This window comes from Pecten maximus, chromosome 11, assembly GCF_902652985.1.
Source record: "Pecten maximus chromosome 11, xPecMax1.1, whole genome shotgun sequence".
NCBI classification, from domain to species: domain Eukaryota; kingdom Metazoa; phylum Mollusca; class Bivalvia; order Pectinida; family Pectinidae; genus Pecten; species Pecten maximus.
Window position 1 is genome coordinate 28117826 of NC_047025.1, and position 23794 is coordinate 28141619.

A 23794-nucleotide genomic window follows, 5' to 3' on the forward strand; every position below is an offset into this window, starting at 1 on the left:
TTTAATTTATTGTGTATCGGATCAGCTGATTCGTTCGTGTACTGGTCTCGAAGTATGTCACGTCAGATGTTCTAAAAATAAACCCAAAACAAAGGCGCAACTTCTCCTTCAGTTGGAAAAAACAACACTTTACGACGGAAAAAGAAGAAATTGAAATACTTTTAGACAATATGGACAACACACAAGTTATTCTATCTATACCCCATAAAATTAGCTCCAACATTTTGAGCAGATCCGAGACGATTGGATGAATAAATGTTCAGGCTGATACGCAAGAACTTTCGCAATGTTTAGAGTAAACATCTACCTTTGTAATGGACTCGGAGATTGTTTTGTGACAACCCTATGTAGTTATATCTGTCCTTCTGACTCCACGATCTAGGAAGGGGATATTCTTCTTCGTTTACAGCTGGGTAAAGCAATTTTAGGCGATCCGTGGAATCCTGAGGCCCTAAATTAAGCGACTCAGTCGAGCTGGAGCCACAAGTCGCTGCCATTTTCCCTATGCAATGACAGGTACCCGGATGTACGATAGCGACCACTGTCAAGATAGTGTTGATTGGTCAAATAAGAAAACTATCGACGAATCAACAAGAACGTAAGAAATCGACTGCTGAAATGTGACTGTAATGAGATAGTGTAATACTTGAAGCGAACCATCAGAAGTAGCAGATAACTTTTTATTATTATTAATATTTTGTATTAACACAAAATTTAATGTATTTATGATTTTATCTTCAAGATCGCATTTTGCACTGCTTGCACGTATACCGATTACAGCAACCGCCTTCCATTTTCCATCATCAACTTTTATTTAAAACCACGGACACAGATTAATTATAATAATTATATTTGCATTTTAACTTCTGCCATCGTTCCTCTTTATTAGTACATATTATACAAAAATAAGGTGACTGATTAAGGCTAATCTGCCTTTTCGCTTTAAAGAAAAAGCATTTTCGAGTAAAAACATAAAACGTCTACGAATAGATCTTTTCGCCCCGGAAAAAAGCGAATACTTTTTTCGTGGTAAATACGACGCTTTATACGGCTCAAAAAGCCTAGTTATTTAAACCGGGAGGACCTGCCTAGTGATTTAATCCGCGAGGACATGCCTAGTGATTTAATCCGCGAGGACATGCCTAGAGATTTAAACCGGGAGGACCTGAAAAGTGATTTACACCGAGAGGACCTGAAAAGTTATTTACACCGGGAGGATCTGACTACGGTAGTGATGAAAACCGAGAGGACCGGTACCTGAATAGTGATTTAAACCGAGAGGACCGGTACCTGAATAGTGATTTAAACCGGGAGGACCGGTACCTGAATAGTGATTTAAACGGGGAGGACTTTGCGTCCATGGACAGAATTTTGTTTTCAATAATCAAAATTAATATTGTTAAAAAGTGAATGCTTCTGAAGGTTCTTTTTGAAAACAATGATAGAAAAACATAAGAGACTTTTTCACAAGGGTTACCAAATAAGCATTCAGGGGTTGTATAGTGTTTACACGAAATGAGGGTCAGTCGTATGGGGCGCCGTTTTACTATTTATTCCCATCTGGTGATATCACCTATTCGAATAGGTGATATCACTTATGAAATTTTATAAGTGATATCACCTATTCCAATTGGTGATATCACCTATTCGAATGAGTGATATCACTATGGGGCGCCGTTTTACTATTTATTCCCATTTGGTGATATCACCTATTCAATCAGTGATATCACCTATTCAATCAGTGATATCACCTATTCTAATAGGTGATATCACCAATCCATTTTTCAAATAAGTGATATCACCTATTCGAATAGGTGATATCACTTAATGAAACGAATAGGTGATATCACTTATTCGAATAGGTGATATCACTTAAAAATATTCTTAAGTGATATCACCTATTCGAATAGGTGATATCACCAATTGGAATAGGTAATATCACTTATAAAATTCTTAAGTGATATCACCTATTCGAATAGGTGATATCACCTATACGAATAGGTGATATCACTTATGAAATTTTATAAGTGATATCACCTATTCCAAATGGTGATATCACCTATTCGAATGAGTGATATCACTATGGGGCGCCGTTTTACTATTTATTCCCATTTGGTGATATCACCTATTCGAATAGGTGATATCACCTATTCAATCAGTGATATCACCTATTCTAATAGGTGATATCACCAATCCATTTTTCAAATAAGTGATATCACCTATTCGAATTGGTGATATCACCTATTCGTTTCAATAAGTGATATCACCTATTCGAATGAGTGATATCACCTATTCGAATGGGTGATATCACTCATTTGAATAGGTGATATCAGTCGTACTTGAGAAACGCAACTTGTAAGTATAATGTTTACTTCATATCACCAAAACAGTTTAACTGGAGGCTGCTACTTATTAAACCTGGGTCGATAGACTTGTTGAACATGCCAAAAGAAGATACAGCATTTCTAAAGAGGTAATGTCTTGGCCATTTCGTAAACGAAGGGTTGAAGGTAAAAAAGATGAGTTCGCAGTACCAAAAATTTGAAGATTGGATTTCAATTTCTTACGTCTCTCAGAAAATGTTTCTAGTCCAGTTACCAACGGAAGGTAGAATACTATAGCCACTTGGCGCGTTTTCTTGTAAATTAGACTTCAATACACTTCATTCATTCCATGGAGTTCGACACCTGACCGAGAAGGGCCACTTAGCTGCGCCCATGTCCGACCCTGTGGACATACCGGATGGATAGGATAAAACTTATCTGATGAGGAGGGTACAACCACCGGGGGTACTCGACCACCGCCCAACTCACATCGCCTGAACACACCGACCGCGGTAACCAACCAAAACGATTTCTGACAGCTGGTCGTCGTCAGAGCTTTATACATGTACCAAATTCCCCCCCAAAACACACACACCGTGACACGCACACACACACACACACGCACATACATCACAGACATGTATCTCGCACAAAGTAGAGACTCCGATAGGACGTTAAACAATACTAAATCATTGGAGTTTGAAATACACGTATAAAAACCTACTTCTGTTTTACTAGAGATCTATATACTAATATAAGTCTCTTGTTTTACTAGAATTAAAGTTGATAACAATTTTCTTGTCCAATTTCTAATGATTCGAAGGTTTTTTTTTTCTATCTCAGAATAAGAAGACGATCGTGTATACATAGGTGATGTATCGTCAGTAAAAGACGGGAAGCTGAACGCAGACCATCGTAATCATCCTTATATAATCAAAGTACTGCAAATACTGTAGCGCTTAAACTCTTGTGCAATTTTATCAGTTGACAATATTTTACACGTTTTTTTCTGTTGGAATTGTATCACAAACAGGATTTCCCTTATTTTTGAGCAAGTCGATATTCAGTTCTTCAATTGGTTCATTACTGTAATTTGACAGATAAGACGTTTGGACCTGACCAACCTCAAATGTCCATTGTATGCATTTTAGTTAGTCAAAAGCCGTTTGAAAGTGTTAACACAGTTGTTTCATTGAATATAGTTGATGTTAACTTATTCCAACACATGTTGTTGACTTCTATTACGTGAACGCACAAGTCAAATGTAACTAATTTAGGGCCTTTTGATTTTGTGAAGCAGTGTCAAGGTAAAAATGAAAGTCAGACGGACACTGCAATTTAAGGACGTGTCAGGTTTTGGAGGTGGAGGAAAGCCGGAGTACCCGGAGAAAAAACCACCGGCCTACGGTAAGTACAAAGGGAACATATATATGAAATTTGAGATTTAGCGATAATCGCTGTCTGTCGTCCATGTTCTTTTCAGATCGGTCCCAAAATGCAATACGAGGGACTAAGAGGAACCTACATATGAAATTTCAGGAGGATCCCTTCTGTACTCTCTGAGAAATAGCGATAACAAACTTCAATTGTCAAAATCTAAGATGGCTGCTTGTCGGTCATGTTGTTTTCCGATTGGCCCCAACATGAAATATGCATAACTAGGGACCAAGGACAACCTACATATGAAACTTCAGAAAGATCCCTTTAGTACTTTTTGAGAAATAGCGATAACAAACTTCAATTGTCAAAATCCAAGATGGCTGCCTGTCGGCCATGTTGTTTTCTGACTGGTCCCAAAATGAAATATGCATACATTGTAACTAGGGAACAAGGGCAACCTACATATGAGATGGTGGGCTAAAAATCAGATGGTGGGCTAAAAATGGGGTCTTAATTGGTATTAATTACAGAGAATGGACTCAAATATATGTTCTTCATTGCACAACTGTATCATATGTAAAATTTTAGGGGTTTATTTTTTAATCATTCGTGATTCACAGCCCGATTTCCGTCTGAGTTGAATATTAGTTCAATAGTTCTATATGTTGTTGAAATAGCATAATTATTAAGACATAAATTGAAATATTAAAGACATTTGAATAAACTGTATATTATTCAATAATCAACACAAAGGTTGCTGTATTGAAATCATTTAAATTTTAAGAACATCTTATTTTGATATACATATGTTACACCATAACTTTTTTACACGTTTTATAATTTCAACATCCTCATTATGCAAATTCAACATGAACTTGTATAATACAAAATAAGAATAAAAGATAATTATTTAATATATTATCCATGGTTATATTACCAGTTTGTATTATTACTTTACCTTGATAAGTGAGATTATGAACTATATATTGACTACTTAGATTCAATTTCTGTATGAAATATTTATTTAATTTTTGTTGCTATTATAGTGTGTGTTATATTGATTTACTGGGCAATACGACTTTCAACATATTTCAACTATACAAATTACTCCATCCTACTCTTTAAATTACCTAATACATTCACAGTTATGGAAGTGAATTCTTCCATATATGAAGATTAATTTCTCACACCGGGGAAGATTTTTAAGTTGACATAAACTTTAACTAGATGTAAATCATCTTTGACTGAAGGTTTAAAGATACAGGTATTATTTATCGTTTTGTATCGGATTAGAAAACTCTACTGAGCTAGATCTAGTTACACTTCTTTTGCATTAAAACATATGTACTTGTGCAATTAATATAATAATTAGAATAAGACCATCAAATGTTAGACGGCTATAAAAATTCAAAATTTACACGGTGCAGATATGATTAAAAAGTTGTTACATTCCAATTTAAAAATATAAAGTCAATTTCGGATCAATATTAAAACGATTTCCGGTGAAGATAGACGACAGAGTTTTTACAAGAATTTATTTAATATATCTGTGTTTCTTTTATAATCAGAACAGTCACAATATGTATTTAAGTATATATACGACTCTGTCTTTTTTTATATAAAAATTTATGTTTATAAGTTTCGTTTGAAAAAAAAAAAAAAGACAGATTTTGCCGATTTTTGTGAGAGAATGGCTGCAGTTAAGTCCCAATATTCTTAAGTCAATTGAAATATACTGTTTCTTAGCAAATGTATCTAGGTTGTAAATAACATAATTTCATTTCAGGTAAAGTTGTTAATTGGAGAATTCACCTGTGACCCAATTTGGCGACAGTCGGAGTGTTTCACGGTTGGCTGACTCTTGTAATTAACCCCTTGGGGTCAATTAGTATAACTGTCCATAGCTAACATACACTTTGGTGAGTCTGTAGGACAACACAAAAGAACTTACATGCAGCACTAGTGTTAGTCAAAATTTGAAGCGTCAAATTGACGAGCGGCTCAAATCATTTTCTGCGTCAATGCATTGATTTAAGATATTGAAATTATTATAAAAAGCGCGTTGCGTGCTCATCTCTCAAAAGCGGTGACAATAGCTGCTAAAACCTTTTAGCGCTAAAAACAAAACAGAAAAGGTTACAGTTTAGAACCCTGTAGAAGTCCAGCTTAATTAAAGCACCAACATCAGAAAATGAGTTTGGAATGAAAACCATTTGTTTTCTGTTCTGTAGTAAAAATGCAAAAATTCCTAAGTCTAACACTTCACTACAAACTTTTCTGTTGAATAATTGTGCATATGTTTTAAATTCATCGGTGCAAAAACCTTGCCTGCTGTTGATAACGATGATATTGGCCTATAATAATGGGTATATGTCTCACCTCAGACCATTGGAATAAACGCAAAATCGATGGATCTTGCTCAGTTTCTCTTTCTTCCTGTATAACGAGGGAGTGCATAGCTATCATTGACTTGATGTTGCTTTTGATTGTAGCCTTTGACATTTTTTTCACATTCCTTCCATACATCTCTTCTCAACTGGTGAATGGTAAGTGGCTGGTCATTTAACCCTCTGGATACTATTGGATAAAACTGACCATCAACAGCCACACATGCTACCTGTATTCCCTTGTCATAGAGAGCCTGTAGAACATCATTCACCATCTTCCCTACAACATTCATAGGCAAGCTGTAGCCTTTCGTGGAATAAGCAACAGACATCAATTTCAATTTTCAATTTATTTATTCCAAATGCAACACAGCATATAGGATAACACAATATTCCTATATATGTATACATATTGCAACTTGAATGACAAGATGGCGGAGGGCACAACACAGGCAATATACTTACGACACATAATAATGAATAACATAATTATTTTGAAAACTTGTAACTAATGCATAACAATTCTGCATTTACGTATTGCATGCCTATGACGTCATGACAGTATGACGACATAATTTAAACATGTACTATTCAATATAAGTAACATACTTTCTAAATATACACAAGAAAACTATATATGAAAACTGTGATCTTAATTTCCAAAACACATTTAATTTAATTACTTACGAGGAGAGTTTTTCTTTCTGCAGTGGCATGTAACAAAAATTTACCCAATCTATTCAAAGTTTTAACATTTTTACTGGAAAATAATTCTATCAGTTTATATACACTTGGACGAGCATAATAATACTTTTTGATGTATATTTTTCTTAATTCAGAATATGCAGGACAAAGAAGCACAAAATGTACTTCGACCTCGACGTCATTTTTGTCACAAACTGTGCAAATTCTTTGACTTCTAGGTATTTTATTGTAGCGCCCAGATTCAATATTAAGACTGTGTCCTTGCTTACGGAATTGACTCAACAACTTTTTAAATTTATAATCAATTGGCTTAATAAGATAAAATTGAGTATTGAAGGTATCCACAATATGTTTGTATAAATAACGTTTCGACGATATATCAAACGCACTGCGTAATTCTTGAATAAATACATCATGAACACGCTGGACATATACTTGCATAAAATGACTTTCATTTAAAACGTATTGGCTGTTCCAAATATATACAAAACCTAAACTACAAAGCTCATTTTTAATATGATAAACCCAATTACTTTTACAATTAGGTTTTTTGTTATTCAATTCGACAAGTGCATCATAACATGATTTTAAAACACAATTATTGGTTTTTAGTAATTTCAGCCAATATTTCATTACTGCTATTTTACGTTGCACATACAATGAATATCTACCAGTTTCGAAGAAGACCATAGCAGAATTTACCGATTTCTTAACATTTAGTAAGTCTTTGAAAAAAAGAAGATTATTTTTTTCAATTTGTGGTGAAACAGCTTGTTCCCATACTTCACATCCGTAATTCAAAACACATGCAACATAAGACATTTTCGTTGATAATGTGCTTTTCTTCCTTGGCAAGCCAAAGTATCTAATGCTGCAGTGAATCTACCGTTAAAGTTAAAAATCAGGTCAAGGTAACAAAACTTATCGACAATTTCTATAGGGTTTCCATTAAAAGTCCAGTTTTCAGAGGGTAGCATTCTTTTTTTATCTGTGTTTATTTTTAAGTTCCATTTAAGAGTATAAGTCTGTAAACTATCAAGCATATTTTGGAGGTCGGTAACGTCTTCTGAAAACAAGACTGTATCGTCTGCGTACATTAACATAAAGAGGTTAATCAGCTGTAATGAGTAACTTTGGCAATTAGAATTTATAAAATGACTTTCCATATCGTTTACAAAAAGATAATAGGGCATTGGAGATAAAGATTATCCTTGCAATAATCCGACATGCAAATCGAACATGGCGGGTAATTTACCATTAAGTTTAACACAGGAACGTACATTTCCAAATATCAGGGTAGATAGTACCCGAAGTGACAAGTTAAACAGTGATGATTTATTCCAGCAAGGATCACTGATAAAGCTATATACCTAGAGATAGATCCCCAAACGAGTGTTTCTACCCAGGTTACATGTCGGGATTCACCTGGTCTTTATCTGACCCCTCGAGCTCCTTATTGTTCAAATGTCCGTAAGTTACAGGGTTACCTGTATATTCCCGCCTATTGTTAGCTTTCCTCTGTGTTATGTTAGGGCATGGTGTTTACCCCAGGAGGGAGTAGGCGTGACCATGTTTGGTAAAGGTAGTCCAAATGATTCTGACAATCAGTCCGTTTTTGTATACTGTATATAGGGGATAATCATAGGCGACCACTTCAGAACATTGGTGTTCTGGTAGTGTGGTGGTCGGGTAGTGTGCTGGTCTGGTGGTGTGGTGTTCTGGTGGTGCATTCCAGAGTTTTGGTCTGCGGAATTATGTAACGTTTGGTAAATGCTATTGTTTTCAGTTTACCACCGAACTACTATTTGAAGGAGATGTATCGCCTTTATCTCCCACAGTGGAACAGGTTCAGACAGAGAACTATATACTGGTTCAGATATATACTTAATCATTTACCACGTTACCAAAATTGTTCCAAATCAAACAATAGGATTAAAACTTAAGTTACATCCACTCTATTTTAGTTGTCCGTTTGTTCAAGTCGATTTGGCGGATTTTTTTGTTTTATTTGTTTTTGTTTTCGGAATATCCACCCATTTCATCTCACCGAAGAGTCGAAGGGGTGGGGGTGGGGTGGGGATGGAGGTGGGGGTGGGGGTGGTGGTCGCGCTATTTAATCAGGTAAGGCGCATCCCATTGAGAGCTACACCTGATCAGATAAGGCGCACCCCCTGGGGAGCAACACCTGACCAGGTGAGACCGTGTCTATGTTAATTAATTACGTAATACTAAATCAAGGATCGACAACAGATCACTCCTTTGATTGTTGTTATTCGGTTATTCGGATGATATATTGCAAGTCGTTGTAGAAAAAGAGGCATTTATCAACATCAACATAATCAATTTATTGATATTGATAACTATCTGTCAATATCAAAATGATATAATTAAAATTAATACAGTATACGAATTACTGATAATAAATGATTTAAAATAATTAAAAAATTAATGTGATTTATTGATATTACTGAATTACTGTTTATTAATATTAGGCATGATCCGGCCAAAACATGGTCATGTGAAGGTTTGATTTGATCAATGGTCTATTCTACCATGTCGGTATAACACCATATAAATCTCACAATAAAAGATAACAATAATAATAATAATAATAATAAAAATAATCCATAATTGATAACTATTGAAAAAATATTTATATTGATAAATGAAATAGTAATAGTAATAAGTTGTTTTTCTTAAACTTCATCACGGTAATCTAATGTCGACCTGGCGCTTTTCTTTACTTTGAACATTTTTTTTCGTCGAACGTCTTACTTTTTTTTAAATGAATCCAAAAATGAGAATCGTGGAAACTTCGGAGAATATGATAATATGTTTATCATTCAGTGACTAAATATATACGAACTTTTCAACAGCAGATATACTTTCAGAATATTTTGGAATACATGCAGGCCGATTGCTTACTAAATCATTTTTGTCTGGCGTTAATTTTCGTCTTCAACTTGTCAGTCGACCAACTCTTTTACTCCTCAATTTTGAGAATGCATAATAAAAATAATAATATGAATTACATTGCTCACTATCGGAGAAAATACTCGTTTACGGGAAGTGCCGACTGGTCGATTCTGTTTATTTGGTTCAGTTGAAGATATATTTTGCAAAAAAATTTACTTGTAGTAAGTAACTTTAATTTTTATGATTTTACAACATTCAGATTTGGTAAAACGTCCTAAATTTCTTTAATTGTTTAATGGGTATTTTCGATTTTTAAAAACATTTTGTTTTATTTGTTTATTGTGAATTATTTAACCCAATAAAAAGTTATTTTGGTTTACGACTAACGGAAAGTAGAACTTGATTATTGTTGTCGTAGTAACGCCTCCATTTTAGTCGAATATGGAGGGGAAAATGGCAATGGCTCGGACTCTACCGCCGCTTGCGGGGTAAGCTGTCAAAATATGTCTAACGTATTCATGAAGTATTCATGTTGAGTTTTCGTTCTATTGAAATATGTTCAAATACGTTCGAGCTATGGCGACATGTTGGTCAAAACAATGGCCGAACCATTCTGCTGTTAATTTAGTACTCAGTAGTGTTATTGAGTACTGCAGTACAGTCCTTGTTTTGATCTAATATAACATTGTGATGACATGACATGATATAATTATGCAGACAGGAGTTTGTTTCAACAATTACAGGATCACATGTTACACAATCTGTAGCATCCCTCAAGTTACAATTAAAACAGACAAAGTCTCTACTATTACATCGAGATTCATATAATTGAAAAAAAAAATGTAATCCTTGTATATATGTAAAAGGAATGGTCAGTGTGGCTTCTAATCCGAAGGGTTCTGATGTTAATATCGCCTTTCAAGCTGCCTTGTATCTACGTAGTAAGATCGTCAGAAAATTCGGACTATGTCAGTATGTGGCTTCTAGCCCGACTTTCCTCTGGCCCTGACACAGTGATTTGACTAGCGTAAAGCGAGGGTCTATACGGACGGAATAAAACATGTAGATGGTACTAAATGGGTATTCTGGGGTAAATAAATCTCATTTATCCATATATGTAAGTAGGTGTTATGTCACACCCGATTTTATTGTATTTGCACCAAAATCGTAGCAAAACCAAACGGCATATTTCATTTCAAAATATTTTATTCAATAAATCATTTGAATTAATTTAAATACAATATTTCATAATAGAGATATACAGTCAAACCTGCTCTAACGACCCCCTGTATATAACGACTGCCTGTCTATAACGACCGGTTTTAAGATTCCCCGTGAGATTTTACTATATAACGACCCTCTGTATAGCGACTACCTGTCTAATGTGGCTAACGACCGGTTATTTCGGAACGCCGGTCGCTAATTTGTTTTCTATAGCGACCGATTTCTGTCAGCCATCTTCTGCTCTCGGCAGTAATCCCTCATAAAATACCCGGAAAATTCAGACACATCGACCCTGGCTTGATTATACAAACAAAGGACCACCACAGCCCTGGCCTGAGTATATAAACAAAAGACCCCTACCACCTGTTAGCCTATAATTACTGTAGCTGCCCTGGCCTGGGGCTCGGTAAGAGAGGAGTCGGGTCACCATGCGTGTCAGTATTACATTACAACTGTGCACAGGTGGCTTCATTTGACACGGTCAGTTAATTTTGTGATTACAACTAGGATACATCACTTCAATAACAAACACTGGTCATATCTGTCAACAAGATTTACTCACATGAAAGCCAATAATGCCTTTCTTAATCGTAGCTGTCGGTACTAGCGTTTGTACTGCCGCCATCTTTAATTAGTCAATACTAATAAAAAGTCGTAAACTGACACAAATATCCGGATTTCAATTTGGGTCAGAAAAAAAAAAATTTGGTTTTAAGAAGTAAGACTATAACACAAAATAATTAGTAGTAACACAAATATAATTAATTTATTAATTATTGTGTATTCTTTTTCTTTATTTATGAAAGAAAGGGAGATAATTTGATAGATACATATAGCATTATTTCAGAACAAAATATTTTAAAAAATTATCCATAAGACCATGGCCATTTTGAGTTATATTTTGTGTTTGGGTCCACAAATCATTAAATATTAAACCCTTCAGATTTATAAAGTTTATGCATTTATTTAACTTCTGACTGGTCTTCTGAATGCCCTGTTCAATGACAATTTATTTATGGCAGGTTTAAGTAAATTTGTTGGTGCAATAATTTTGACCTGTCTATAAAGGCAACCTGTCTATAGTGACCGTTTTTCTGCCTCCCCTTGGGCGGTCGTTATAGACAGGTTTGACTGTATATACAAATTGGATTGGACAACAGGCTTAGCCTATACAGGTCCTTTCCATACTTCCGTTAACATAAATATTATTAATAATTTTAGTGGTATAGTTGTAAATATAATTATGTAGAGAAAAAGTAAAATGGAATGCTTATTATCAATTTATGGACATGACATGGTGTCATGATCAGGGCCAGAGGAAACTCAGGCTATGTGGCTTCCAATCCACATAGTGGGGTTCAATTCTAGTTGGGGCACTCAACAGGAATGTGCTTTTCCCTGTTCTTTCACATCAATGACAGACTAAAAACCTACAGTGGTGGTATTGAGAGTCTGGGTTGAGATTAAGGTCATATCAAGAAAATGGGAGTAGTGTAAAAGGAACATGTCGGCATGACAGTGATGTAATGTCTCTGTCAGCTGAAAGGAGCATGCTTCTTTTGCTCAGGAGGAAGATCAGGGAAGGATTATCATTAGTGGTGTAACGATTCATGGATGCATTAGATCGCAGTGTGGTGCATCGATGCATCGTCTATCTTTGATTTGTATCGCGATACTTGAAAATGTGTAGTTATCTCCCTTGACCAATGTTAGCTTATGTTTTGTAGTAAGCAACATGGCTGACATTTGAGGCTTATAAAGCTGCCTGTGAGAGTTCTTTCAAATCCAAATTATCTAAATTCAAAAACGCTTCGTGGGACTCTCATATTCCAGAAATACCACAAACAAAACATGACTACTGTACAATGGAATATCAGTCATCTGATAGGTCATCAGCTTCTCATATATCGCGATATGTATTGTATCGTGACACCTGTATCGTGATACAAATCATATCGCTATCCACCTTGCGATACACAGCTCTAATTATCATACTAGATTGCCGGGTCCAGTTAATGTCAGGGAAATCAACAGGAATGTGTTTTCCCCTGTTCTTTCATGTATGTATATAAAACAAATGTGCCCCATTGTAAGATTGATACACCTATAACCAGATTTCTTAAATAAATTTTGATATATCGGGGACATATTTATTATATGTCCCTGGATGCACACATTTAATGTTGCCTATAAACTATATTTTGCTTTCAGGAGAGGGCCTTTAGGACCGATGTCCCCTCGGATGGGTCCTAAATTTGATGGATTGACAGGACCAAGTTACAAACTTGGCGGCAAATCATACCCTCTGCCAAACCCAAAAGCATTAAAGGTAAACCAGTGTTAACCTGTGAAATTCTTAAGGTTGTTTACTATGTCAATGATATTTTTTTAAGGAAAAAAGAAAAAAGAATAAAATATTTCAAAAGCTGTTAAACAATACTGCCGAAATAGAATATTATTTTTTTAAAAACTGTCGGTATAGTGTTTTTGTCTGAAGCGAGTTACCAACTTGCCAGCAGCTTTCTGTGCTGTTCATCAATTTTGGGAAATAACAGTTGATGATTATATCTCCATGTCAACATTCATCTGGTTAATTTAGAAAATCAGTTACGTACTTCCTTGAAAATTTTTCACGAATACTACTGACATTGTCATACATTCTAGATACTTAATATGTTACATTAAGATGATGTTACATCAATACCAATTGTACTGTCTGTTGTAGCCCTACGCCGATACTACAGCAGGTGCAGTGGATACCTGGCCGGCCCACGCTAGTGGACATAATGTGCCTCGTACAACACTGGTGCTTACAAAGAACAAAAGTCTTGTTTTATATGATGAAGATTTAATGGGAAAGCCACAACTTATACCAAAACCACGCTTCCTAGAACAGCTGGAGGGGTATCTGAAAACAGAACTCAAGGCTCTGGGAGTGACACAAGTCCTACCTAATGACCTTAGGCTGCAGGTAAAACCATTTGGGAATATACAGATATAATCATTTAAAAAATTCATATCCATGGACTTACATAATAAAATATGTCATAGTTCTGAATTTGTGTACATCTTGATATTTTTTCCAGAGAGATTCTTGGCTTGCTCAATTAGTTAAATGGAAAAAATGTATATCAGGAAACTGAAAAGTTATGAATTATGTATCAATGTTGCTATACTTTACTAGTGACCAAGATATTGTCCCAAGACCAAGAAAAGTTTTGAAGTAGATGTGTAAATGCTACATATTTTTTTTTCTCCCAGGCCCACAGAGAAGTGTTCGAGTACCTGATAGAAGATTTCAAAACCTACAAACCACTGCTCTCCTCCATTAAGAATGAGTATGAGATGATGTTGTCTTTTCAACGACAGCAGATACGGGAGCTGGACCCACTCAAAGTAAGTAATACCAGAGATATATACTTTGGATTGAGTGATAATGCATAGAATCTGATCAAGTCCCTGACATTTTTTTGGCTGTTTTCTAGTCTCTATAAACCAATAACAATAAACCTAGTAAGTAGTAAGACGATTGAAAAAAGAGAGAAGTGGGGGGAGGGGGAGGGGGGATCATGACATCAAAAAAAGATAAAAAAAAGTTTACGGTCATAAACCATAAAAAATGTATGTGTGGGATTATCAAGTATTTGCACCCAAACTATAAACTCTCACTCTATGAAATATAACTGATATTTGAAAGGATTTGTTTTTTAATTTCCTTTCAAAATATTTTCTTATCAATTATGTGTGTATATGTAACATGCACATCTTTAAATGTTCCATTTCAGCAAATGTTGGTGACAGTATCTGAGCAGTGTGATCAGAAGATAATGGCAATCAGGGAGGAGGAAAAACAAGGTAAACTGCTATGTCCCTCCCCTTGTCTTATTGTCAAAGTACATTGTATCAGTAGTTTGGGGAGGACAATGTTTAAATATTATTGTATCAGTAATTTTGGGAGGACAATCAAATCTGCAATATATATATTAAGTTACTTGGATTTTTTTTCAATAACATACTAGTAAGATGGTTAATGTTTGACATGTTACACCAAATCATTTGGAAAATTTCTTGCAAAGTACTTGTAATAAGAACAGTTCTTTACCACCATCAAGTGTAATAAGAACAGTTCTTTACCACCATCAAGTGTAATAAGAACAGTTCTTTACCACCATCAAGTGTAATAAGAACAGTTCTTTACCACCATCAAATGTAATAAGAACAGTTCTTTACCACCATCAAGTGTAATAAGAACAGTTCTTTACCACCATCAAGTGTAATAAGAACAGTTCTTTACCACCATCAAGTGTAATAAGAACAGTTCTTTACCACCATCAAGTGTAATAAGAACAGTTCTTTACCACCATCAAGTGTAATAAGAACAGTTCTTTACCACCATCAAGTGTAATAAGAACAGTTCTTTACCACCGTCAAGTGTAATAAGAACAGTTCTTTACTACCATCAAGGACGATCCTTTACAGGCACTAACATTATTTAAACATCAACTAGATCTTAATTGTCCTGGGGGCTAAATTGCAAATTACAAGTTTTTTGTAAAAAGTTTCTTGCGGAGATGTACTGTACTTGGTTTAATTTTGGTACACCATGATATTGTAGAGATCCGAGATCTAAAGATGGAGAATAAACGTCTGATGGAGGTGATCCAACAGATGAACAATGAACAGAAGGATCTGTTGACCCAGGTATCCAAGCTTCAGGAAGATTTGGCAGCTGAATACCACCGTTACCGTGACGAGTGTGATGCGCGTAAACAGTTGGTGTCTGATATCAATGACCTGCGCTACCAACAGGATGATTACATGATGTCCAAACAGTCAGCCTCCGAAGAGGCACAGGACGATCCCATGACACTCAAAATAGCTCTCAAGTAAGTCACTCAATCAGTTGGACAATGAGAATCTGGAATTGTCAGCATTTTATTGTTAATAGGGTGGTCTGTGAATACCATAATATTTCCTTGGTTTAATTTGTCTCGAGGCTTTTTTGTTCATCAACTTGGGATAAGACTTTTTTGTTCTGTTGTGGGAAGAAATTTGATTGATGTGAAAGGGAAGTAACAGGCATAAACTACAAATTTAAGGATTTGGCCTCAAAATGAGATAATTTTCATTGGGATTATGATCCATTCTTAGCCTAAACATCACTGACAGAAAAAACCTTCTATTTAAATACTGAAAAAGAAAACAATGTTATAAATTTCAATTGTTGTTGCACAGTGTATATATCTTTAAATTTAAATTGTAAACTTCTGTGAGGTTTAATCAACAAAATCTAAGGGTGATGTGTTTTGCTGATGTTTAGGAAAGCTCGAGAGGATGAGAAAGCTGCCACAGAGCGACTCAACAACATGGTCGCCAATTATGGTGATGTCATACCCAGAAGGGATTTTGAACTCCTAGAAGCTAAATACAACGTAAGATTTTTGATCTTGTGGTTAATTAAATCTAAAAATCAGTTTCTGTAAAATTCAACATAGAGTTTAAAAAACAAAAAGGTATAAAATATTATTATTGTACTGCCCAATGTTCAAGAGAATGGGATAAGAATTTTGGTACTGCTGTTGGCAATATTTTTCTGTGTCCATCTAAATCAATATCAGTGATACTTTTAAATGGTGGACGTTTTATTGCTTTGTTTTCCCTTTTTTTCGCAATTGCATTGTGCACTTGTTAACTTTTATTATTGTATTTGTCTGGAGAATTCCTAAAGCATACATATCAATGCCAACATCATGCCTATGGAACATCCCTGTGATTAATGTACAATAAAGTTTCAGAATCTGTTGGTGTGTGCATCCAAACTATAGATGCCAGTTATCAGTTTAGATTACAAATGAAGAATTCTGAAAAGAAACTTGCTACATTTTAATTGTCATGATCTTATATATATTTATTTGGAGTAATTTAGTTTCAGTCTGTGATTTGTAGCTTTATATAATTTTTGTCTTTATATTGAGGTATGGCTTTTAGGTAACATATTTTAGGTTTTGCTATGAATGCTCTCATAAAATATCTAATATGAATTATGGCATATTCCACACAGGTAAATAATTAATATTGTTTTGTTTCCAGAAACTCCAAGAGCTCTACACAACAGCCCAGGATGATTTCGTCAAACTACAGAAGGAACATGAGTAAGTGAAGATTGTTGTGGCATTCTCATAAAATATTTACTGGCAAATGAGGAACTACATTCATTAACATACTAATACAGGGAAAAAGGTATAGCAGTGGAATAATCAATATATATTTATAAGTACAAATTTTGTCAAAATTTGAGGCATTGAAATAATTGTCCACATAATTCCAATATTACCTGAATTGAGGATGTTTCTGTTGTGTTTCAGTGCCCTATTGGATGTACACAAGACGGTGACGAAGCAGAGAGATGAGTATTACATGGAGTGTGAGACATTAAAACGAAGCTCCACCCCCAGGTATGTATACTGCATTGTATTTCTACAACGATCAGCTACAGCCATTTATACCATAAATATATCTCTATTTATTGAATCTTTATACATTTGAGTAAATTTCCTTCAGTCAATACAATGATAATGTATATCTCATCGTGTAGGCTCCAAATTATGGGAGATCTGAGGTATTCCGATGGAATATAGAACAAATTAAATCTGTATGCCATGCAGGTAAAATCCTTAAAAATTCTACATTATTGTACTGTAGCATATCCCAGTGAGTTGGTCCATTGTGCAGTGGTATATCTGATTTCAAGGGCAGCAGATACAGATGCTTGTAAAACAGGGACAGGACACATAGATGGTTACAACTGGTTTTTTTTTTTTTTTTACAAGTGCAGTTGTTATTATTCTAGAAAGAATTACTACTATTTCATGGTTATGGTATTGGCTTGTTTTTCAGACCTGACTGGGACAAGTGTGCTGACCATGTCCAGGGAGGGATGGCCAGGTGGCAGGAGTTGTCGAAGGGCAAGAGGAGCAATGAGTTGGTCGATGTCCTCATTGCCGAGATCGCAGCGGGAGGTGCTGGAGATTTGGGAGGAGCTGAATACTTTGATGGACAGGTTGGTCATTGTAGGATGAAATTTTTTTTCAATTTAGGCTGTTAAAGCAATTATGTTGATATAAAACAGGAGAATTTAGCAATATTAATGTTTAATTGTCTGGGTGAGGTCATAAAGTTGAAAAAATACAAATGTACTTAGTAAAATAGAATATAGTCCATCCTGAAAGGATTAAAGTTTTACTGATAATCTCCTGTTATGTGTAGGGTACTGGTCCAACTGTGCCTAAATACCTGCAAGTGGAAGGCCCTGTCCGTAATCGGAGACTTGGCAAGCGCGACTGTTCTATGCTCATCAGAGACATCTGGAGGGAAAAGGTGGCACATGATGCAGAGGTAAGTTCCTGGTTGTTATTAACCAGAAGCATTAATAGAAAACAGTAATACAATTAATGTATTTTATGAAGAGTTCTGTTCATTTAAGATAGTAAAAAAAATGCTGTATTATATAAACGTAATTGTTGTTTCTTTACCGACACATTCACATTCCTGTTTTGAATGTTGGTCTTTCTGATTCTTGACAATGAAGCCTATAATGAATTAACACCCTTACAGAGAACAGACGGCCAGAGAGAGGCCATGGGTGATTTCCTTGACACATATCTTCAGCGCCGTTTTGCCATGCCTCAAATGAAGACCGAATGGGGATACAACCTACAGGATGCCTGTGAGAGATACGCACACGACGAGCTCATCGGCCTTTTCTGGGGAGTCCTCACCTTCAATGTAAGTCAGATGAAACACAATGTTATCATATTTGTATGCTTGTAGATTTCAACCTAACATGTAAGCCTTGCACTTTCAAGATCTGTACGATGATATGGTAAGATAAAGTAATGGTCAGCGACGGATTTTGTACTGTGTGGTTCCTGATATTTCAAATAAATGAAATGACAACATCACAAGTAGGTAATGATCACCTGACATTAGATGACCAATCAGATGTCTTGTAACATTTCAGATTGATGAAGAGATATACCATGACCAGATGAATAAGATAGAGGAGTTGTTGAACCATCTGACCAATGCTGACATGGAAAAGGGTAATCAGGAGAAGATCAGTAAGGATGAGCTACGTCAGGGCCTGAGATCCACCTTCCCTGGCATGGAGGACGAGACACTCATGGTCGCCATGAAAGCAGCGGAAGTGGAGCTCGACTCAAAGGAAGAGGACATAGAATACAAGGAACTCTTTAAAGAGGTAGGCATGTTCTCATGGTAACCAGGTTAGAATGTGTAAGGGCTGATCTACAATGGTCCAAGTTTTAAACTGTGAAGTATTGGTAGTGGGAGAGAGTAATGAAAAATATCCTGCCCATGCTGAGGCTCAAACCATCCTCTCTCTCTCTCAGAGCTGATGACACCTTACCTTGAGTCTGAGATGACGTCTTACCTTGAGTCTGAAACGACATCTTACCTTGAGTCTGAGATGATGACATCTTACCTTGAGTCTGAGATGACATCTTACCTTGAGTCTGAGATAACATCTTACCTCAAGTCTGAGATGACATCTTACCTTGAGTCTGAGATAACATCTTACCTCAAGTCCGAGATGACATCTTACCTTGAGTCTAAGATGATGACATCTTACCTTGAGTCTGAAATGACATCTTACCTTGAGTCTAAGATGATGACATCTTACCTTGAGTCTGAAATAACATCTTACCTGGAGTCTGAGATGACATCTTACCTTGAGTCTAAGATGATGACATCTTACCTCAAGTCTGAGATGACATCTTACCTTGAGTCTAAGATGATGACATCTTACCTTGAGTCTGAAATGACATCTTACCTTGAGTCTAAGTTGATGACATCTTACCTTGAGTCTGAAATAACATCTTACCTCAAGTCTGAGATGACATCTTACCTTGAGTCTAAGATGATGACATCTTACCTTGAGTCTGAGATAACATCTTACCTGGAGTCTGAGATGATGTCTTACCTCAAGTCTGAGATGACATCCTACATCGAGTCTGAGATTACATCTTACCTTGAGTCTGAGATGACATCTTACCTTGAGTCTGAGATGACATCCTACCTCGAGTCTCAGATTACATCTTTTTTCAAGTCTAAAGGGGAGTTTCTGTTAGTAAGTAAGGGTAACTTATACTTTCTTATTTACATATATCAACATTGAAGCAAAGGGATGTGTTGGTTGTAAGTGAATTTTTTGTCTGTGTTGATATTACTGCAAGTCACTGTAGTAGTTTTTTTTGTATCTCCAGGACGATGAGGGAAGGACAGGACCATTCCTAGAGGAACTTATGAAGTTTATCAAACAAGAACGACTCACATATGTCGAGGATATCAAACAACAGTTAGCAGGCATCAAGTAAGTGTACTGTAGAAAGAAAACGTCTGTGTGGTTAGAGATATTCCTGACCACTACACACACAAAATAAACAACAGTAATAAACAACAGCTATAGTGCCAGTGTAGTCAATATAGAATTATTCCTTTATCTTAATAAACAACACAACAACTGTAGAAATTCAGTTCTTCTTCTTGCTGGTTTATTTTGTTAAAAGAATATCACCCAGGCCTAAGTAATGCATTAGCCTATTTGATTCTTTCTTGACCACACTATTAACAGTCTGGTAATAAAAACCTCAAGTTTAGCAGCAACTTTACAGAAAGTGTGACAAAGTGATTAGATCAGATAGCTCTAGCTATGTGCACATATTTTTTTTAATTGTTGGAAAAGAACAGATACATGTAATTTAATTATATATCCTGAATTTTGCAGTAATGTGACTGTGGATGATCTGAAGAGAGCATTAAGCCTGGCAGACCCTGAAATAGACAATACTCTCATGGACAAATATCTGGCATGGGCATTCGATACAACTGAAGATAAATTTAATGAAGTTGAACCAATTGAACAGTCAAAACTTGTGGAAAGGTTACGAAATGGTTGTCTACACAGAGCTGGTAAAAATATGTGATTTGAGTTTGGATGCTATGGCCGTGTTCAGGAGCTGGCCACTGTTTTCATTCCTGGCGAGTCTGTACATAGTTCACTTATGGAAGTTTCTACAAAAGAAAAAAGTGCTGTGTAAAATTAGAACAAAAACATAGTTTTAAAACAATTCAAAGATTGTATACAGATCTATATTCAGGGAAAAGAAAGGAAAGATAACACTTGGTTCATTGAAATCATATTTTGTTGATAGCTCACAAACAGATGTAGAGATTTGTTACTGATTGAACTAGTTTGAGATATAAAGAAACATATCTGAACAACAAAACTATTAAGTTTACAGCAAAAATGGTTTATTGACTAGAAAATTGTCAAAACTATATGTCGCAAAATTTAAACATGTGTATCTCTTATGAACTTAGTTTTCTAAAAATGTTTATGCACAATTTAATCATATGACACTGATTAAAATATATATTTTCGAAATACTTATTTTTTATGAATTGTATAAACACATGAATAAAAAAATCTGCAGACTTACCTGTTGAAAATTTTATAGAACATCTTAATTAAAGTACTCAGGACTTGTATAACGATCAATTTTAATTAAACCCCCTGGATAATTACAATATGTTTCTCCCGATTAGACATCGACACTGACCTATTACTGTGATATGTGTACTACTCATGTGTAATTGTTTCTACACCTGTACCAAGGTTGTTGACATCTGTGTGGTCTCTTGTTGTGTACGTTTGTTTTATTTATAATATAAATAACATCACATGATGTTAATTAAGTCAGTTAAAGAGAGTGTCAATAGGTACAGTCAAAAGTCAAGTTATAGTAAATATTTAAAAGTTCACATTAATTTACATTGTTCGTGATTTAACTTCAGTTTCATTTATCAGTTATAACTCAGGAGTTATATAATGATTAAGTCTGAGTTTCCTTAGGCTACACCAGACATGGTGTCGGCGCCAGAGGAAACTCGGGCTAATAATGATAGATCACAATAAATTTCACTTGAAGAGTTATTCCCCTTTTTATGGGATTCTCTGTAGTATTTAACAACTTCAGCCAGAATGTCAAAATGACCAGGATTTTGTTTAGTGTCATCAATTATCACGTCAAAAGTTTGATTCAGTTATTGTTATGTCAAAATCAGCAACTCTGCCAATTATTTTATTCTTTCTTGTAATATTTTTTTAATCAATTGACCTTTTATATAGTGTCTTATACACTCTGCCCATATTGTCTGTGATATCTGTTACACTGTACATAGTTGTATATAATTATCATGTCCAGCATTATTGTAAATTCAGGTCATTATATAGACATTATTATAACTCAGCACCTGTCTACAACATACTGATCTGAGGATGTACAATATGTATGATCTAAGGATGTACAATAATTGTATGATCTGAGGTTGTACAATATGTATGATCTAAGGTTGTACAATATGTATGATCTGAGGTTGTACAATATGTATGATCTAAGGATGTACAATATGTATGATCTAAGGTTGTACAATATGTATGATCTGAGGTTGTACAATATGTATGATCTGAGGTTGTACAATATGTATCATCTAAGGATGTACAATATGTATGATCTGAGGTTGTACAATATGTATGATCTGAGGTTGTACAATATGTATGATCTGAGGTTGTACGATACGTATGATCTGAGGTTGTACAATATGTATGATCTGAGATTGTTCAATATGTATGATCTGAGGTTGTACGATGGCAGTGTGCTATACTTACATATTTGTGGTATGAAAGCGTGTGTGTGTGACGTGACACAGGAAGGACTGATGTTTCTTTGTATTGTTATCAAAGAAAATGATTCAAATGAAATAAATTTCACAATTTATCAAACAACAAGAGTGTCAGGAGTTATATATGTATAGCCCAGGTGAAAGGTCACTGCTGAACCTTCCGTCCTTGACCTTTTTCATATGTCAGATGTTCAAGGTTTTTCTTTTCTATTTTGTTTTGGTTTCAAGAAAGGGCACTTCACCTATCTGATAAAACCTGATACAATAAATATTGGTGTAAAAACTATGGGGAATCATGTACATCTGTGTATCACCCAAAGTTGCCTTGAAAGATCGAAAGGCTTCACCCTAGATGCCTTTCTGTGACCTTCACATTGGGACAGGAAATCAATAGTGAAGTTGCATAATGGTATTTAGTCTTGTAATACATGTGAAAGAGGAAACATATCTGAGGAGTTCTAAAGGGAATCAACCAGATCTGGATCTACCAACCACATGCATTTGTAGACATCAATTGAATGATAATGAAATTTACTTTGTGTAGGTATTCTATAAAGACCTCTACTACCTGTTAGTATTATCATTATTCAATTTATAACTACATACACCTGTAAGTCAAAGACAACCATCCAAAAGCATGTAATGTGTATCCATAGTGGTACATTTGTATATGGATTTGATCTCATAAATGTTTATAATGACCATACACTCAGTATAATGACCATACACTCGGTATAATGACCGTACACTCAGTATAATGACCATACACTCAGTATAATGACCGTACACTCAGTATAATGACCATACACTCAGTATAATGACCACTCAGTATAATGACCATACACTCAGTATAATGACCGTACACTCAGTATAATGACCGTACACTCAGTATAATGACCACTCAGTATAATGACCATACACTCAGTATAATGACCATACACTCAGTATAATGACCGTACACTCAGTATAATGACCATACACTCAGTATAATGACCGTACACTCAGTATAATGACAATACACTCAGTATAATGACCGTACACTCAGTATAATGACCGTACACTCAGTATAATGACCGTACACTCAGTATAATGACC

General features: G+C 35.3%; 2 protein-coding genes across 4 annotated transcripts in view; one reads left to right on the top strand and one right to left on the bottom strand.

Moving 5' to 3' along the window:
* Nucleotides 1-531, bottom strand: part of LOC117337087 (ran-binding protein 9-like) — a 39230-nt gene extending 38699 nt beyond the window's left edge. The window contains exon 1 of the mRNA XM_033897873.1: nucleotides 308-531. Within this exon, the coding sequence (XP_033753764.1) occupies nucleotides 308-497 (190 nt within the window). The 5' untranslated portion in view covers nucleotides 498-531. The remainder of the gene's footprint in view (nucleotides 1-307) is intronic.
* A 9579-nt stretch (nucleotides 532-10110) lies between these two features.
* LOC117337575 (translin-associated factor X-interacting protein 1-like) lies at nucleotides 10111-22805 on the top strand. 3 transcript variants are annotated; one of them, XR_004534856.1, is made up of 16 exons: nucleotides 10111-10200; nucleotides 13148-13265; nucleotides 13662-13907; nucleotides 14198-14332; nucleotides 14722-14791; nucleotides 15552-15822; nucleotides 16257-16368; nucleotides 17027-17088; nucleotides 17302-17391; nucleotides 17834-17996; nucleotides 18203-18331; nucleotides 18551-18721; nucleotides 18957-19196; nucleotides 20221-20327; nucleotides 20742-22608; nucleotides 22657-22805. XR_004534856.1 is itself a non-coding variant. In XM_033898616.1 (15 exons), exons 1-15 carry the CDS (start codon nucleotides 10154-10156, stop codon nucleotides 20938-20940), a joined length of 2160 nt encoding a protein of 719 aa, XP_033754507.1. In that variant the 5' UTR covers nucleotides 10111-10153; the 3' UTR covers nucleotides 20941-22805. The 3 variants fall into 3 exon arrangements, 1 of the variants encoding a protein (XP_033754507.1); XR_004534857.1 differs by having other exon boundaries at nucleotides 20742-22584; XM_033898616.1 differs by having other exon boundaries at nucleotides 20742-22805.
* The last annotated feature ends 989 nt before the right edge of the window (nucleotides 22806-23794 follow it).